The sequence below is a fragment of the Plecotus auritus genome (assembly GCF_963455305.1).
Source record: "Plecotus auritus genome assembly, chromosome: 3".
Classification (NCBI taxonomy): Eukaryota; Metazoa; Chordata; class Mammalia; order Chiroptera; family Vespertilionidae; genus Plecotus; species Plecotus auritus.
This window is the reverse complement of record NC_137772.1, coordinates 21,246,748-21,265,780: the sequence shown is the minus strand read 5'-3', so window position 1 is coordinate 21,265,780 and position 19,033 is coordinate 21,246,748. Positions and strand designations below refer to the sequence as shown.

General features: G+C 47.6%; 1 protein-coding gene across 2 annotated transcripts; it reads left to right on the top strand.

Annotated features, from left to right (window-relative positions):
- Nucleotides 1-2,077: 2,077 nt before the first annotated feature.
- Nucleotides 2,078-15,200, top strand: RNF122 (ring finger protein 122). Of its 2 annotated transcripts, XM_080660816.1 has the most exons (7): nucleotides 2,078-2,520; nucleotides 7,859-8,015; nucleotides 12,181-12,226; nucleotides 12,576-12,617; nucleotides 13,265-13,351; nucleotides 13,569-13,651; nucleotides 14,143-15,199. In XM_080660816.1, the coding sequence occupies exons 1-7, from the start codon at nucleotides 2,496-2,498 to the stop codon at nucleotides 14,255-14,257; spliced, it is 555 nt and encodes a 184-aa protein (XP_080516942.1). In that variant the 5' UTR covers nucleotides 2,078-2,495; the 3' UTR covers nucleotides 14,258-15,199. The 2 variants fall into 2 exon arrangements, with proteins under 2 accessions (XP_080516942.1, XP_080516941.1); XM_080660815.1 differs by lacking the exon at nucleotides 13,265-13,351 and having other exon boundaries at nucleotides 14,143-15,200.
- Nucleotides 15,201-19,033: the final 3,833 nt, after the last annotated feature.

Here is a 19,033-nt window from a genome sequence, read left to right as displayed (position 1 = left end):
GAAAGAATATACTGTATTTGAGGAATAACAGCAAAAGCTTCATGGCTGATGAATAGCGTGTGGGAAAGGAGAGCGCCAGAAAATAGGCAATGCCAGACTGAAATGATTTGAATGCCATACTCCAGAGTTCGACTGTATCCTGTAGACACCAGGGACCAATAAAAGTTATTAAGCTCAAGAAATAAATGATTAGATTTATGTTTTAGAAAGGTAACTCTGTGGCCAGCAGAGAGGATGGATTTCAGAGTAAGATCACACCATTAATTTCTCTCAGCAAAACTGTATGAGAAGTTTGGGGGTCAAGGGATAGTAAATAAATATTTCTGGGGTTCACCCTTTAAATACTGTATCAATATCTCTGGGCTCCAGGCCTAGGAGCCTGCATATATAACATCTCTAATATCACGGGCCCTACAAGTCTAAGCCATAGAGTCATAGAGGCCACTTAGAAAGGTTTCACAATTTTCCAATTCAAAGATGAAATTAGGGAGATCTGTACTGGATGCCCTTCCAGAGTAGCTAATAAATTTTTCAAGGCAATTATATAATTAAGTGCTAAACATTTGTTGCAGACTGCTATGTTATCTTGGCCAAGTCATTTGATACCTTGACATCAGGCATTTATATGACAAAGCACTGATATGCAAATCGTATTGGAGTGTCACAAATTCCCAAGAGATAAAGTATTTATCACTTTCAACTAAGGGGTTGCAGGAAGATTAGATTAAGCCATTCTTATTTGTTTGCTTGCTTATTTACTGTCTCCTCTCACCTGTAATTCCCAGGTGAGTAGAAACCTTGTTGACACTGATGGGTCTCTGGTGCAAAGGTGCCGATCCAAAGTAAAAGTAAATACATTCTGAAAAAAGACAAAAAGAAGACGTAGGAAACGCTGCAATATCTCATAAAAGAAAGCACATTGGACAGGGAATTAGGAGATTCCGTCTTTTTCCATGTAGTACTTACTATTCATTCAACTCCTTCACGGTGCTGGATGCTGAAGATTTTACCCCGAATGCATTGCCAATGTCGGTTCCAGGGTTTGATCCCGCTACTCCGGATTATGGAGCCCTGACAAATTTACATTGTAGATGAAAAAAGGGGTGCTGTGGTAGATCATAAATTCCTAACTGGATCTTGGTGGGTGGTCAAGACCCAGGCATATAACTTTTTAGTAAAAGGTTTATCTTGGTTTACCCCTGCCCATTGTTTCTGTGGACTTAGGTTAACAAACCTTTGAAATGCTTATTTTCAGACCCCTCAAGATACAACTTCCCTGGAGTGAGCACATAATCTTAATCCACCACGTGTCCCCCGCCCCCGCCCCCTCGCCACCCCACACAAACACCTTGCTTTCTTCCACCTTCTTGTAACCTTCCTTATGTCACCTCAATTTCAAATGCACAAAAGAAAACTGTAAAACTGTTACTCTCTGCAGCAGTTTATATCTGGCTTCCTGGCAATTGTCGTCAGTTTAGGCTCAAATACAGTCTTATGAAATTTCCCTACAGGTTTGTACATTTCTTACGTGGACAACATTAGGCTTAAACTTCAAGCCTTAATTCCTTCGTAAAATGAGGGACTGGCCAAAAATGAGATGATTCCAGATTTCACGTTTGTCATTCATCTTCTTTATCTTCTGGCTTCAGTTCCCCCTTCTACAGTGAACAAAGGAACGTGCTAGCCGCCAAATCCTTGCCCTCGGAGCAGAAATGTAACCACTCCTCAAAGAACTGGTTCCTCAAAGAGCGATAGAAACCGTAATAGAGCTGGAGGCGGAAAACAATGTGGCACTAACTGTTCGGTTTCTCCCCGGTCCCTGGCGGAGGAGGCTGGTTCCGCCAGCTCCGGGCCAACTCGCGGCGGTGCACGCTCCTCTTTCCACTTAAGTTTTCCCAGGGCTGGGAAGGTGAGGGGCGGGCGCCCCACCTTGCGAAGACGCTCCGCCCTAGAAGGGGGCGGGCCTGCAAATAATACCCGGGGCCCAGAGGAAGACTCCCATTGGCCGGAGGACGGATGACGGGAGGGGCGGGGCTTCCCGGGGGTGTATATATGGGAGGGGGTGTGCACAACCTGTGTCAATTTCGGAGTCTCTGGCCCCTCTCCTCCTCCGCGTGATGTGACCTGAGCCGTCTCCCTTAAGGTTTTTCTTTTCCCGCAGCGGGCCGAAAGCCTCTGACGCCTGGGTACCCCCATCCTACTCTGTGGCGCCCCACATCTTCCCCACCCCCGGGGCCTTTCCTGCATTTCCTCGGCGGTGCGTTGATTCGGGGGACTTTCTATTTGTTTTCTCTTTCCTCTTTGTTGCTCTAAACCGGCCTCTCCGAAGCCCCTCCACTCCGAAGGGAGTTCGACTTCTGGAGAAAGGCGGCTGCGGCGGACTGCACCGGCCCCACCTGCGGATCAGCGAGGGCCAGCGAGCCGGTGCGCTCACCCGCCTGCCTCTCCCGCCGCCTGCGTTCGTTTGCCGTGGGAAGCCCGCCACGAATTCATTGATGCACCCATTCCAGTGGTGTAACGGTGAGTCCGGGGGCGAGCGGGCGCTGGGCTCGCCGGGGACGAGGAGGGGGCGCAAGACCTAAGCTCTGAGGCTTGTTCTGTCTCTCGAGCCAAGTTTCTCTTGAAATGGGGCGGGCGAGAAGGCGTCCTGGAGCCCAACTCTATTCTGCACAGCGCGGAAATGGAAAAACAAACAAACAAACCAACGCAAAGCCCAGATTTCACTGGCGGGCGGGGAAGGGTCTCCGAAGGGGCGGCGGCGGCGGGGGCGTGGGAGCCGCGGGGTTCGCGGCCCTTGTGTGGCGGCTTCGCTCTCCTACCCCTTCCCCTGCCTTTGTGCGCTCCAACTCTCTTCTTTGTTGTGATTGTCTGAGGAGCCTGAAATCCGCGCTCGGGCTAGGATCTCTAGACTAGAGGGAGCTCAAGTTCCCTGTCTGAAACTTTGCAGGCTATTTGAAATGTGCACACAATGCTGCGTGCGGGCCCGGCCGGGGGTGGCTTCCTCTGTGTCTTTGTTGGCTTCGCACTGGCTGCTATGGGGCTCTGAGCCCGTGGAAGACGCCGGATTAAAGAGCATGGCTTTATTGAACTGATAACGCTTTGCAGATACGTATCTCGGAGCTCGGTTACCCCTGGGCGCAGGCTAAGCTGCTCCCCAGAGCCTCAATGATGGAACCTCACCTCCAGACCCAACCACCCCGTTCACTAGCCACCTTCCCAACCCCCCCCCCCCCCCCCGGTGATGCTAAATTTATCTCATCTGAGGCTTCTTTTGTGGTTCAGGTGATAACACGTTGGGCGTGGGTCTGATTCTTCACCCAAGCTAATTGAACTGGGGGCCTTTCTCAGGGATCAGTTCAAAACCTTGAATACTAATACTCCCTAATGGTCCTAGGATCTTGACCGCCTAGTTCTAACGCTGGTAGAGCTGGGGCAGGGAAACAGCTAGTCTTATCTCTGAGTGTGTGGCAAACTGGCTAGTTAGAGGAAAAATTCTTTCTGAAAGCAGACTCTCTCTTGCCAGGTCTTGGATTAATTATCTCAAGAGGCTTTTGTTTTAAGGCAAGGTTTGGGCAGCATGTGTAAGAATGCCCTCCCCCACCCCCTTCCTCTTGCTCGTCGTATCCAATTTCCTGACAATGAACCAAGCTGTGTGATAGGCGGGCATTGCGGGAGAGGGGCCGGAAGACGGGATGAGGCAGAACTGAGTATCCCAGCATCTGGGAAAGATTCCCTTGGCCGGGAAGGAGAGGCATTTCCCAGAGTCTCTGGTCTTTCTTGGCCAGCCCTTCTCTTGACGTCATTCCCACTCCCAGCCCACTCATGGAGATGAAACACTCTGATGTCAGGGCTCGCGTAGGTCGGCTGAGACAATGGAGAAGAGACTTCAGGAGAAGAACCGTGAAGTTGTCGGTCACACTGGCCTTTATTCCCGGCAGCCCTCTTTCAGAGAGGTTCTTAGGCCAGCAGAGGACATGCTGCTTTCTCTGGTCACTTCTTAGTGACGGAGAGATCCTGTTCTTGGACTCCACGAGGAAGCAATCCCTCTCCCCACCATTTTGTGAAAAATCTCTGAATCCCCTCTTTCCCGGGGTTGGTGTTCTGTCCAACTTTTAGAGGAAAACTTCACCATCCAAGCAAATGGACCATCTCTTGCCTATGGAGCTCTTCTCACCTACACCCCTATCACGTAAGAGTCCTAAGCTCAGTGCCTCAATCCTGGGTCATCAGACAAGAGAAGATGGTGAAGATGGACTGCTGAGGCCAAAGTGCCTGCAGAGTGCATACACAAAGCCTCTACAATAGCTACTGTCACCCCACTGCAAGCTCCCAGAATAGGAAACCAAATGAGGTTCTTTGGAACCCTAAAGATACCAGGATCCAACCTGTAAAAGAATGCATAGAGAGTCAAGACAGATTGGAGGTTAGGTCCTCTTATAGCATCAAATAGTGTTGGGGGCAGGGAGGTATGGAGTTGCTCTTGTTGGGAGGAAGGTCTCATTGATATTGTGGGCACAGTTTCTTGAAGGGAAGTCCTAAGACCCTTTTCCAGAATAGACTCAGTCCACCATGATGTCTTCAAGGAAATTTGACTTCTTTTGGCCCATGGAGCAAATATTTGAGTGGAGGGGTGGTGAAAACTTTCTAAATCCTGCTAGAGACTAGAAGCAAGGGCTTATTGTTGGGTATAGCAAAGTTTAGTAGCTAATTATTTCATTGTTTTCAGCTTAATAAAAAAATCTTTCAAGATAAGAATTACTTCTTTTACTTTTTGTTTACCCACAATGTGTAGGTCATTGCATAAATCAGGCCTTCAACAGTACTTGTTCACTGACTGGTCATCCATTCAGCTGAGGGCAGTTTCTAGGCAATTTTCCCAAGCATCAGTCTACTTACTTTTCTACTTACTTTGGAGTGTGAGTTTCTGCCAAGGGTGCCCGGTTTTGAGAAAATTAGGAGTTATTTATCTGTTAACTAGTTTTTGAGAACAAGCCAAACACTAGACTAGGCACTGGAAAATATCCAAATTGCTTTCCTCAGACCTCAGAGCATTCAGGTTGTTAAGGACTTTCATCTCTGATCTTAGGATTATAGTTGCTCCTCTACTGTGCTTCACTTTGTATGGTGAAAACTTTTGTGTCTGGCCCTTGCTGGTTTGGCTCAGTGTTTAGAGTGTTGGCTCTCAGACTGAAGGATCTTGGGTTTGATTCCCAGTCAAGGACACATACCTTGGTTGCAGGGAGGCAACCAATCAATGTTTCTCTCTGTCTCTCTCCCTTCCACTGTATCTCTCTTAAAAAAAAAAATCAATGGGAAATATATCCTTGCATGAAGATTAACAAAAACAAAACAAAAAACACCTTTGTGTCTTCTTCCCTGGAAGGTAAAACCATCTACTCATTTTTTCCTGATTTTTATCTTCAGTGTCTATCAAGGTACTTGTCATATAATCAGTGCTTAATGTATGTTTGAGTTAAGTTGATGCTAGGAACAACTGGGCATTGTAAGATAATTACTAAGTATTCAAGAGCCAGAACATGTGATAGAGCTATGAGCACATAGAATTCTGGAAAGAGAGGGTCACTGGAATATCACAAAGACCTGGCTTGGTGGGCTTTAGGAAAGCAGGGAGTTTCAGGCGGGGAAAGCTGATGAACAAAGGTATGGAGGCAGTGAGTACAAAGTTGGGCAAGAAGTAGTGAGGAGACAGGCCCACATGGGGTGGGGCTGGAGGACATTGGCGGGAAGGCTAAGAGGGGACCCAGTGCACACGTGTTTAGGAGGACTTTGTTAGTCATGAGTTTGGGAAATACATGATAGGAACAGAGTAGGAGGATATGAGAGACATGTGGGCTAAATTAGAGGAAGGGCTAGACATCAATTAGGCGACTGGATAGGGACTTGGAATAGAATCGGGCCTAACGTCTGTTTGGAATAGGGACTTGGCAATAGAATTGGGCACAAAATATGAAAGAGGTTTGGAGGGAGGCTCATTATATGGTCACTGGATTGATCTAGGGGATGAAAAGAGGTATGAGAAGTACATCAAAGATGACTTCATCTTTCAAGCGAGACTTCTGCTGAATTGTAGCTCTGGTAATTATAATGCAGAATTCTGAAGTATATATTAATGGGTTCTGGCTCTTAACCAAGATGTCAGGAAAGTTCCTAAAACCCATGTTCAGGGCTCGAGTACAGAGGCCTTTGGAGCCAGGCCTTGTTAACTGTTGGAATACAGACAGTTCAATGATTGAGTCTTTATAAAATTAAACTGGTAGCATGAGAATGTGCTTGGGATGTAGCAGGTATATGTTAAATTCTGATTTTCTTGTCTCACCACATTCTGAAACAGAATGTTATGCTTATCTTTTGGATCACTATGGTATTTTCGCCTGCAAGCATGAATAAACACTCAACAAGCTTATTGCTTATATCCTTTCTTTTTTTCCCTTTTCCTATTGTTAAACATTACAGAAAATGTACTGTCAGAACCAGTAGTCCCAAGATAGAGAATGGCTCCAGGACTGGCTAATCTAGCAACTCAACTGATAAAATCTTTCCTCCTCTTTGTTTCCCCTGCCACAGGCTCTAGATTGACCTGCTCTCTTTCCAGCTATAACTTGGCTGCCACCATGACAGGTGTTTTGAGCAGACATGACCAAAAAAAAAAAAAGAAAAGAAAAGAAAAGGCTTCCCTTTTTCAGCAGACATTTCCCTGTGATTCATTGGCCAGAATCCTGTCACACACCTACCTCGGCACAAAACCCTGGCAAGGGGAAGGCGACTACAGTTGGTAGACCAAGCAGGATACCTCTAAAGTCATGTGAGAAGGGAAGCAACTAGTGGCTAGCCAGGGCTTCCCACACTGAATGCATAGGGCTGAGGACCTTGTTAATGTGTAGATTCTGATTCATTTCTTCTGGGGTGGGCCCAGTACTCTGCATTTCAAATAAGCGCCAGGGAATATCATTGCTGCCATGAGACTGCACAGTGAGGCTTTGAGTAGAAACCGGGACAGTAGACAGTAAGAGTAAACTGCAATCCCCACCCCCACGTTCTGGAACTCGGCCTTGGAATGAATAATTTCTATTCTGGTCCTATTGCAGCTTGTCTCCTGCAGCAGGTGGCTTCATAATGACAAATGACCTTTCAGAGAGGAGGGGAGAGGGAGAGAGAGATAGAAACATCAATGATGAGAGAGAATCATTGATCAGCTGCCTCCTGCACGCCCCCCCACTGGGGATCGAGCCTGCAACCCAGGCATATGCCCTTGACCAGAATCAAACCCGCTACCCCTCAGTCCTCAAGCCGACGCTCTATCCACTGAGCCAAGCCGGCTAGGGCTACAAAGCATATTTCTTAATGCTGGTTCTCTATGTATTTTTTTTTTTTTTTTGGTCCTCTCTGTATATTCCTTGTTTTCACATAACAGAGTGAATCTTAGTGAAGTAAGCTCGTAAAAGGTCAAATAGCTAGGGGGGAGAGACGGAGTTTGGAGCCCAAATATACCTTTCTTCACCTAAGGTTCTTCATTTTGCTACTGCACCATATGGGCTCTAACTGAAGGAAGTATTTCCATTTTTCTGCCCATTGCCTGAAATCTTGATCCCCCCTCCCCCCACCAAGATGGGGATGCAGCTTTAAGTACTGTGTGTAGTAGTCCATTTCGTAGATTGGTTACTTGACCCATGATTACACAGCTAGTAAGTATTAGATCTAGGACATGAACTTAAGCCCCGGAATCAGAGGTTTAGAGTCTGCCAGTTCTCTCTCCATCCTTGTTGACACAGAGTACATCAGCCCCAGAGGTACATTTCCAACTAGAATAATATTGTTCTCCCTCCCCCTTTCTCTGCAGGGTGTTTCTGTGGCCTGGGACTGGTTAGTACTAACAAGTCCTGCTCAATGCCACCCATCAGTTTCCAAGACCTTCCTCTGAACATCTACATGGTCATCTTTGGTACAGGCATCTTTGTCTTCATGCTCAGCCTCATCTTCTGCTGTTACTTCATCAGGTGAGTAACTCACTGGCTGACCTGGAATGGGGGAGTCAGGGAGGAGGCAGCCAGGGGTAGGGTGAGCTGAGTGAGGCTCACAATGGTCACTAACCTCCAGCGGGTGTCCTGCTTGAAAGACAGGACTTAGCCAGTCCTTTACTGGGCCCTGGAGGCCTCGTATTTCTGTTTACATCAGCCTATCAAGTTGTCCCAAGCATGTAAGGTCACTATGGGTTGGGCTGTATCCTGCCTCTTGGCCAGTTATGCTAAGGTTGCCTAGAATTACTGTCTGACAAAGTAATGTCATTGATGGTCCTTTAACTGTCTCTCTTCCCACTCACACCCGCTGGGTAGCCGGGGATAAGTAGGCATGAGTTACACCAGTGGCACGTACCTCTGCCCTCCTGGGAAATCTTTCTATGTCCAGCAGATGCTAATATTAGCAAGCTGGTGTCTGGAGATCTGCTTGTTTATTCTGCCTTGGAAGCTCTTATTTTTTGAGAGTGCAAAAACTAAAAGCCTCCCTTATTGCACAGGGACCCAGGGAAGGACTGGAGTTTCTCCAGGAACTGTTTCTTCTCCTGTTGATAAGACATGGGAACTGTGGCTATTTCCTACCAAAAATGTGGGGCATAACTGGAATTTAGACTGGAAATTAGAGTAGTTTCTAACAAGAGCACGCGTTTGGTGTTAACAATTCTTCGCTGGATATTGGGGAGTGCTGAACGCCTCTGACTAGCAGAACATGGCTAGAGCCATCGTGATCACTAACCCCCACAAATGCCTGAGTAGATGTCAACTGGAGTCTAGGCTAGTGTCTGATCAAATCATCTAAGAAGATGAAATTAGGATGGAGGAAGCAGGAGATCTGGTTCCTCACTGAGGTGTCCTGGTGGGTTTGAGTCCTTCACCCAGAAGGAGGCTAGAGAAGGTGCTTGTCCTATTCTTCAGGCTGGAAGATCTCTCTCTAAGAGGAGGAAGTGCCCGCAGGCCTGCTCCCCAGTGCTCTCAGTTCTTTCTCAGAACTTTAAAAAGTCCCTACGACTAGAATTTTCCACTGAAGCCACTATCTTCTGTAAATACTTTTATTTTTTTCCTCTTGTACAATTGTGTCTAGAATTTGCATCTCACTATTAAGTGGGGGGTGAGGGTAGGTTTCCGGTATTGCCCCACTCTCTCGTCTTTCCCCAAGCCTGAGTTTTGTTCCTTAAACTCTTCCATCTGCCTGACCACCAGCCACTCCCATCTCATATCAAGCAATTTGTGCAGTTCCCCAGAGACTGAATGTGGGCACATTCCAATACCAAAGATTTGTTTATGATGCTGGGAGGAGTCTGTAAAGCCAACTCCACTTGGTCCCTTTACACACACACACACACACACACACACACACACACACACACACACACGAGCTCACATATGCCAAGCTGCAAAGGTGATCAAGTGAAGAAGTCCTAGAAAAATCACTCTGGGCCACTGAGTAGATGACCACCAGGGTTCATTTCCTAATTCTGCCACTAATGGGTGTAACCTTAGATTTTTAGCTATTCTTTGCCAAGTGCCACCTGCATGCCAGACATCATGGTTAGCATTTTGTAAAATATTCAGCTCACTTAATCCTCGGAACATCCCTGCAGTTTAGGTATGAGTCCACTTTATAAATGCTGATTCTTACTACTTGACTGTGAAGTGGAGGGGAGCTGTGGCCATGGCCACCTCTTTACAGTTAAAGACTGGGTGTCTGCAGAAGGAGAAGCTGGGAGCTGGGGATGGCTGATTAATTTTTGGTTGGCTGGCCTGAAGGAACAGAGCAACAGAACCACACGATGCCAAAAGCTTTCCCGTGGCAGGGCTGCTCGGCACCACCTGTCCCTTCTGCAGTCATCTGCCCCTGCACCACCCCACTCTGCTCTGCAGCCTGCTCCGAGCCAGCCCAGCCCGCAGTCTCATGGTTCCAGAGGCTCACTGGTGTGTGGCAGCCTGTGGGCATCTATATATAGAAAGACACACAAGTGCAGAAGCCACTTCCTCTCCCTGCTTCTTGGTTTCCTCCTCAGCCAAAATAGGCCCATGACCCCTGCTCATGACCTGGTGAGCTCATTGGCCAAAACCAGCCTCCACTCCCAGCTTCCCCGCACTCATTTTCCCCCAGCCCCCAAAGGGCTAATCTCTGCCCTACACAGGATGGAGGGGCCAGTGAAGTACACATAGGCAGGAAAGGAACAATTATTTTCAGGATCTGGCTGCATTGTTTGTTCCAAAAGGGAAAAGAAGCAAAGGGAGAGCTCATTGCCAGTGGCTGGAAATGGTGTCATTGAAATCAGGGTATTTTTAGCTACTTTGCTCACCCAACAGCTGAAAAGGCCACCTGTCCAATGTTGTTGGCACCATATCCCCTGCTGGGATGGCCCAGCGTCTTTGTTTTTTTGTTTTGTTTCCTTTTGCAACCTGTTTGGCCCCATTTCATCACAATCTAAACCTTCCTGATCCAGAAATCTACATGCAGGGTGCAGGTGCAGCTTTAAGCCCCTCAGTGTTCTGAGCATCCTGAGCTCTGAGAGGCAGGCTTCTGGAGTTTCCTCGGATAAGACCATTAAAAGGAGGGCACCCCAGGCATCTGCCGCGGCGCACACGACGTAATAGCCATGTTGCATTGAGGCTCACAATTATGTGTGGCATCCCCTCATTCTCCGGTGAAGAAGCAGGCTCCTCACCGCTTCCTTAGTCACTCCGCACATACCTGCTAAGAGTGGCTGTCTCCCTCAGAAGTTGTCTATAAGCACACCCCACGGAACATTTCTTCTTTCCCCAGTGTCTGTCGGCTAACAGTTATGTAAGCTTTGGATGCATTCTTCCTGCCCTTCTCACTGGGAAGTGGGGACAGAGATGCCTGTGAATATATGAAAGTGCGAAGTGAAGGATGGGGCAGTGGGAGCCCTGAGGAGGCCTTTAACCCAACCCTCCACTTTAGGAACCCTCCAAAGAGGGAAGAGAAAGGGGGCAGGGATGTGCTGCCCAGGCCTCAGCCTCGTGGCAGGAGCCACTTGGACTGGAGTTCGTTCTTTTTTTTTTTTTTTTTTTTTTTAATATATTTTTTAATATATTTTATTGATTTTTTACAGAGAGGAAGGGAGATGGATAGAGAGTTAGAAACATTGATGAGAGAGAAACATCGATCAGCTGCCTCCTGCACACCCCTACTGGGGATGTGCCCGCAACCAAGGTACATGCCCTTGACCGGAATCGAACCTGGGACCTTTCAGTCCGCAGGCCGATGCTCTATCCACTGAGCCAAACCAGTTTCAGCTGGAGTTCGTTCTTTAGAGGATCCAGGCACACATGGCCTGGCCAGGCCCCCGACTATGGTGTGTTCCCCTAATTGGTAAAACAGGCCACATGTTGTGTTAAAGAGCTCGGGCTCTGTAATCAGAGAGACTTTCATTCAGATGCTGCCAACCGGCTCTGAAGTTTGAGCAAGTTACTTCTCCGGACTTCCTTTTCCCCTCATCTGTGGAAAGGGAAGCCTCTCCCTCTAAAGCTGTTGGGAGCCGATGAGCGTGTACATGAATGTGTTAGTGCGGGGATCGGTGCACAGCAAGTCCTCAGTAATGGTGTGCTGTGGCCTTCAGTAACACGTGCCAGGATTTGGCTCTTGAGAGTGAGGCAGCATGCAGGCCACCAGCTTGAAACAAAAAGGAGCAAACAAAGAAGGGCTCGCCTGTGTTTTCCTGGCACCGTGAGGGGAGAGTGCTCTGTTTCCAGAATACTGTGTTCTCCGAGCAGAACGTCCCCCAGGGTCAACAGACACTTCTTTATCCTGCTCCCCTAGTTGAATGGAAATAGCCCTTTTAAGAATATCTAACTTCTCTGCACTCAGTAATTGTTGATCTACAGGGTCTGGGAGCCTGCAGGAATTTACCTCCTGAGAAATGCAGGAAGAGTAAATCTCCCAGTCTGTGGGAGCTGCAGAAAATTTTGAGGCTGTTGAGCCTGAGTCATTAATTCACTCGGGGTGACCCACTTAGGTCCAAACCTTACCCCATGGCCTCTATAGGGTGGGGAGCACCCATCCCCACCCCCAGAAGAAGCCAGGCAGCCAGCCTGCCCACCTGCCTCTCCTACTTAGAATGGCTCTGTTGGTACCATGGTGACCGCTTCTCTCCCCTTCTTCTTTTTCCCCCAGCAAACTTCGGAACCAGGCGCAGAGCGAACGATACGGATATAAGGAGGTAAAGCACCGCATCTTTCCCTGAGACTTCCTCCTCTGCTCCTTGTCCTGCTAGAGACAGAAAAGGAGAAGACGCTTGAGCTGTCCTGGCCTGGAATCCCCCTCAGCCTCCCCTCTGGCCTTCTCCAGGGTTCAGTCCTTTTACTGTCCTCAAGTCTGGTTGGCTTAGGCAGTGCCCAGAGCCCCCCCTTAATGAAAAGGAGGGAAGAAGGAAGCAAGGGAGGGAGGGAGAGAGGGAGGGAGGAGGGAAGGGGGATCCTGTGCAGAGCTGGGGACTTCCCTCATTGGTTGATACCACCTGGCCCCATGGTTGGCTTCTTTGGACACCATGCTGCCTCCTTTCTTCCCAGGTGGTGCTTAAAGGGGATGCCAAGAAGTCACAATTATATGGGGTGAGTGTGTTGGGACGGCATGTCGGGGGGCCCCGTGGGTAAAGCACAGGGCACCCTCAGCTTTCAGCCTGGGCCCATTCGGGAACCTCTGAAAAGAAGGTCCTTTTACCCTGTATATTCCCTCTGCCCTAGCAGACTATGGAACTAACTAATGTGTCCATGCCTGTGGTTCTTCCCTGTCCCCCCATCACTCTGCTCACACCCAACAAATCCTGGGTTCCCCCCACACTGACCCTTTAGGAATAGGCCATTCCTACTCCTTTCCCACCTGACCCTGGAGGTCACCTCTCGCTGCCCAAAGCTTCTGTCCATAACCAGGATCTCCTACACACAGTGTTTGTGGTTGTCTGGAGTAGGGAGCATCACAGATATCACTAGACACAAGACTACTGAGAAATGGCCCTATTTTGTCCCTGTTTTTAAATATACTCATTGATTTCAGAGGAAGGGAAAGGGAGAGAGAGATAGAAGTATTAATGGTGAGAGAGAATCATTGATCAGCTGCCTCCTGCACGCCCCCTACTGGGGATTAAGCCTGCCCTTGACCAGAATCGAATCCAGGGCCCTTCAGTCCGAAGGTCGACGCTCTATCCACTGAGCCAAACCAACTAGGGCTGCCCCTGTTTTTTATATCTCAGCAAGTTCAGATGTTGCCCAAGCCCTCTTCTAGAAGAGTAATTCAGTTGAGATTGAGGGGGTTCATATATATGAACAGAAGGCTGGATTTAAAGAAGGTAACAGACCACATACCCTCATCCTTACCTCTCGTTATTGAAACATCTCCCCTTGCCAAATGTACTAGGCTAGAAAGCATTAAAAACCATTCTTCTGGAATAGACTGCGCAAAAGGAACCTGTGAAACTGGGGTGGCCATAACGTGTGTTCAGGACGGTGAGTGGGGTGCTTGCCCAATCTCCTCTCACACTTTCCCTGCCCCCCTGCTCTCTGCAGCAGACCTGTGCAGTCTGTCTGGAAGACTTCAAGGGGAAGGATGAGCTGGGTGTGCTCCCGTGCCAACATGCTTTTCATCGGAAGTAAGTGTTCACGGTGGAAATGTGTGCCCGAAGTGCCTTTTAAAAGAAATAAGCAGGAAGCATCTTCTAACAGCCGTGGGCAAACTATGGCATGCGGGCTGGATCCGGCCCGTTCGGCTGTTCTATCTGGCCCGCGGAGTCGAAAGAGCGGAGGGTTCTCTTGCTCTCCCCTCCGCTCCTTTACTTTGAATTTATATTAGTTCACACAAACACTCCATCCATGCTTTTGTTCCGGCCCTCCGGTCCAGTTTAAGAACCCATTGTGGCCCTCGAGTCAAAAAGTTTGACTGTTCTAGAATCTATGATTTCTACCTCCTCCCACCTACTCCTTGTCAGTGATGTCCTACAACCTGTCTGGACAGCAGGCAAAAGGGAGTGGTTCAATTGCAGTAAGGATAGGATGGGATGGTCTGTGTCTGAGAAACAGCTGGGCTCTGAATGATAGCCAGCCAGAGCAGGTTGGGGTATCTCACATCTTTTGTTACCCACAGGTGTCTGGTGAAGTGGCTAGAAGTACGCTGCGTCTGCCCTATGTGTAACAAGCCCATCGCTGGCCCCTCCGAGGCCACTCAGAGCATCGGAATCCTATTGGATGAGCTGGTGTGAGGGCTGCCTTTACATCAGGCCTGGAGAAGACGTCTTGCCTCATGGGTGCCTGGTCCCTCTGCATAGCTGCAATGAACAAGACTGTTGGGTGATAATGGTCATGCCTACCTGAAGGGGAGGTAGTATAGGGCTGGTCTCCCACCATCAGTGAGAGGCCAGACTTGCCCCTCCTTTCTGCCTCTTGAAGTCTTCTTCCCTGCTACTCAGTACTGAAAGCATCGCTCATCAAGACCAATGTATCCTGGTACTGGATGATTTCCCTGCCTGTCCCTGCTCTGGGGGAAGAATCACCCTTGGAACACACAGTAGAGAGAGAGACCGTATGACCACAAAGCCCTAGAAGAAGGGATGAGATGGGCTCTGTCCTCCCCTGCCCCCCACTCCTTCCATCAGAAGGTTAGAAGGGAAGTAAGGAAGAAAAGATCAAGGAACCAAGTGCTTCCAGTGGAAGTGAGGGAGGCTCTGTAGGAAATTAGGAAGAGCAGGGACATATAAAAGCAAAGTCAATGTTTACATGGGACCTATGGAAACAAAGGCTGGCTGGCCAGCCTGGCTACAGGGTAAGGAGGGCCATCCCTCCCCCTGCTAGGGTCTGAGGTGCTATCCACTCGCTCTCTTCCTCCATCAATCTTGGAGCTTCCTAGTCCACACCGGAGTCTGAATGCCCCTCCAGAGGAAGGGCTTGTTCTACACTCAAATGGATTTCCAGGGGCTTTTTCTAAAGGAGCAAAAGGGGCCTGGGGAAGGGGGTGTCTGAAGGTGAAGATAGCGACACCTTCTTCCCCCTTGTAAATAGTATTTTTATACTTCATCCTCACCATCTCAGGATTTATATATGGAATGGAGGGGGTGGGGGTTTCCGTTCCTCCCCAGAGTGGGTGAGGGTGGGAGAAGGTATGTATTTAAAGAAAATTAAATTTAATAACAAGTTTCTCTAACCCTTTGCCTGTGGTTGTGGCCTGTGTCTGTTGGCTCTTTTCCACCAACAAGGAACAAAATTCCTTGTAACTGCTGCTTCTCACTTCCCCACATTCAAATCAAACACACACACACACACACACACACACACACACACACACACACACACACAGTTTCCTAATCCTTAAAAAGAAAGATTGGTGATAGATTACTGCCTGTACAGCACAGGTTGGGACTAATGTCAATGTACTTTGTTACCTGAATAAGCCAGGCTCATTGGATTTCTAAAATATTTTTAAAGCTGTGCTCTTAACACAACCAAAAAGGTCTAGGTTGCTACCATGGAGGCTTGATCTCTTTCCCTTATACTTTTTGCTTCCCTATTAGCTGACAATCACTGACCTACCTTACCCCGTGCCCCATCTGGAAATAGGACTGAACATTTGACGGCCCTGTGTGCACTCAGATCTTAGACCCCATATCTTGCAACTTCGCGCTCTCAGTGTCCCAAGGGGGTGATGTGTCAATAATGGATATGCAAGATGGGTTGAGAGTGACAGGAACAACTGGGCTGTGGTCACCCTGCTTGGTGAAAGAGGTTAGTGCCAATGGTCATTCCAGGGGCAAGCCCTGGGTACTGCACAGGAGAAGCATCTGGAGTGGTGGGTCGCTGGCATGCAAGCGATGCCCATGCACCCAGAGGAGCCAGGCCGAGGGGTAGGTGACACCCTCACCCCTGCAATTGTACTGTGGAGGCTCTCAGCATAGTCGGTGCTCATGCTGGACAGATCTGAGGTGCAGCTGGGGCATCTTAGTGGGGGACCTTTGCCTGAGGATGTGCCTGTTTTTGCCATTTCACACTTTCAAGGGTAATTCTATCTTCCTTAATGCCTCTATATCCCCTGTCTGCTGCTGCCAACCCTATGAGGCCTGGTCTTTCCTTCATTGGGGCACCACTTCTCCCTCTAGCCTGCCAGCTTGCTTTAGTGTAGGAATAAAAGGCATTTCCTAAGCAAAGCCCTCCCTCTAGCTCCTGCTATAGGCGGGGAAACCAGTGGTCTGCAGGCTGGCTTCATCTACATGCTCCTCCCTCACCATTTCCCCTTCCTCTCAAGGGAAATCCAGGTTTGGCATGTTGACATTAAAATGTTGGCACTAAAATGTCTGTTTGCGAATTTAAATAGCATTGTCCCAGAATCAAAATGACAGTGTAAAAATGCCTTGTGTTACTTTCAGTGCTTCAATACAGCTAGACAGGATGGGACTCCAGAGAGGGGGAAACTAGAGATGTTTTGCCTGGTCAGATGTGAATAGTTAGTAGCCAATCACAAGTTAAATAATCACAAGTCCCAAATTCAGAGTCAGTGTGGTCTTGTTACTCAGGTCAGCATTCCTGGGGCTGCTGCCATCTGTGCCAGACACTGTGTGAGGGAACTATCCTTACCTTGGGAAACGGTGCAATCACAGCATTTTGGGTCAGCAAGCTCGTAGTAGAGAGACCCTTGGCTCAGTTGGTGTGGAAATCCAGGACAGTAGGGATTTCTGCAGGAAGAGGATACCTGAGCTGAGTCTTGAGAGTGATACGGACAAAAGTGCCCCAGGATTCACTGGCCTGTTGTGTGCCAGAGTGTAAACAATTCAGTGTGGAGTTGTGCTGGGTGTCCTGTGTGCTGCCAGGAACCTGGGACTTGATAGACGGAAACGCCTCAAGTTTCTTTAGATCAGTCTTCTAAAAGATCTGGGAACTAAGCCTGTATTTTTCTTTGCACGAAATATTCATGGGCATCTACACTATACCTAGCACTGCTCCCATTACTGAAAAGGAGTTTGCATTGTAAACGTGTTTCAAAGGGGAACAGAACTGAAGAAAGCTAGCTGATAATCATGTGTACCAGATAATGAGCACCTAGCCACCAAGTTCTTTCACAAAATACAATTTGCTTTCCTTTCTGTGTGTACCCCTCTGAGTTCAAGATAGAGTGTGGACAAAAGCAAACGAATGGCTTACTCATAATTACACAGATAAGCATCAGCACCAAGGCACAAACCCAGATTGTACAGATCTAAGTTCAGTGTTGGCTTCGATACACAATAGCTTTGGAGGCAGGTTGTGTTCCTTGAAGATAAAGTAGCAGGCTCTATAAGTCCTGGGCTGGTGCAGTCATAAAGGACAAAGCCCCAGATAATTGTCAAATGATTTTTTTGCTTCCCATTATCTAGGACCATGGATTTTTTTTTTTTTTAACTCCACAGTGGATTGTGACTTTTAAAGAAACTTAAATGGATCAACCATTTACAAAGTTGGTGATTAAAGTGAAGGTGAGAAGCTCAAGGCAGAATTTGCAAATCACTGCCTTTGATAGATTGGGACAATGGGTGTCTTGAAGAACTGGCTCTTCTGTTCCCCCTTCTCTCCCTCCCTCAATTTTTCCATTTCAATTCAAAGTCACCCAATTCTCATCTGGGCTTTTTCCATTCTTGCTAGGGCCTCTTAGGCCTCCCCAACTTTGCAATGATTTACCCCCTAAGCTGAACCCAACCTCTGCCTTCCATTCTACCACCCTCTTCTGTCTAGGTGTCATAATATCTTTGATGACCTTGATCATATCCCTCACTCACAGGTGAATCTTCTGTTAAAACCAGTACAAACTGATGACCAGTCGTGCAGGCTTATACCACAAATGTCACTCATGAAAACAAGTTAAACTTGTTTACCATGCCTCAGACCATAACAGCATTAGATCCTCTCTATTTTTTTAAAAAACATGCCCATTTGATTCCTCCTGTGATAAGCTGGCATACTATATAGACAGGACATGACCAAGGTCACCTTTGGGCCTTGGCATGGCTTCTGATTCTGTCTCTATGTGACAGTCTCAACAACAAACTAGGGCATGTGCTCTGAGATGAAGGGAACCACAGCTCCAGGAGGCACAAGAATACATTTTGATGGGTCTTGTTTGCAGAAAAATAGACAAGCTATAAAAACTTCCTGGAGTATTTTAAATCTGGATGATAAGGACCAAGAACTTGGTGGTGGTCTTTAACATTATGTTGTAAGCATGAATCTCCACTACAAACTCAGACTTCCAGAAATGTATTGGTTTCTAACCTTTAAATGGCCCACCCACTTTCTCATCTGCAGTGCTCTTTGCTCTCCGAATAATTCACGAGTCTCAATGACACAGATCAACCCTTCCTTCTGTATACACTTTAACCACTGAGCTGCCTGTTCTCTAAGCCCCCAAAGACTCTGCATCTATCATCCTGCCCAGTTTGGTGTGTGAGAAGCTGGTATAGATGTCAAGGGCCCAGGTTGTCCAGGTCTCACACAGTTGTATCTACTGCTACCATCTCAGAATGCTACCTGGGAGCTAAGTGGCAAGTGCCTACTAACCTTGGGACCTGCCACCTTTATTCTTCTCAGGTTGAAGACTTGTAGTGTGAACCACCTGCATTCTACATTAGACATTTTGTTATATTTTATCCCATATCATCCACCTAGCTTTAATGAAGTTTTTTTTTATCCTCACCTGAGAATATGTTTTTATTTTTTAAATAAATCTTTATTGTTCAGATTATTGTCCAGTTGAGTGTTTTTTTGCTTCTTCGTATTTTGAATCTTTGACTTGATTCTTGCGATCCTCTAGTCTGCTGTTGGATCTCTGTATAGTATTCTTTATTTCAGTCAGTGTATGCTTAATTTCTAGTTGATCCTTTTTTATATCCTCGAGGGTCTCACTAAATTTGTCGGCGGTTTCTAGAAAATTCTTGAAAAACCTTATAACCGTGGTTTTGAACTCTATATCCAGTCATTTGCTTTCCTCCATTTCTTTCATCTGTGATCTGTTTCTTTGT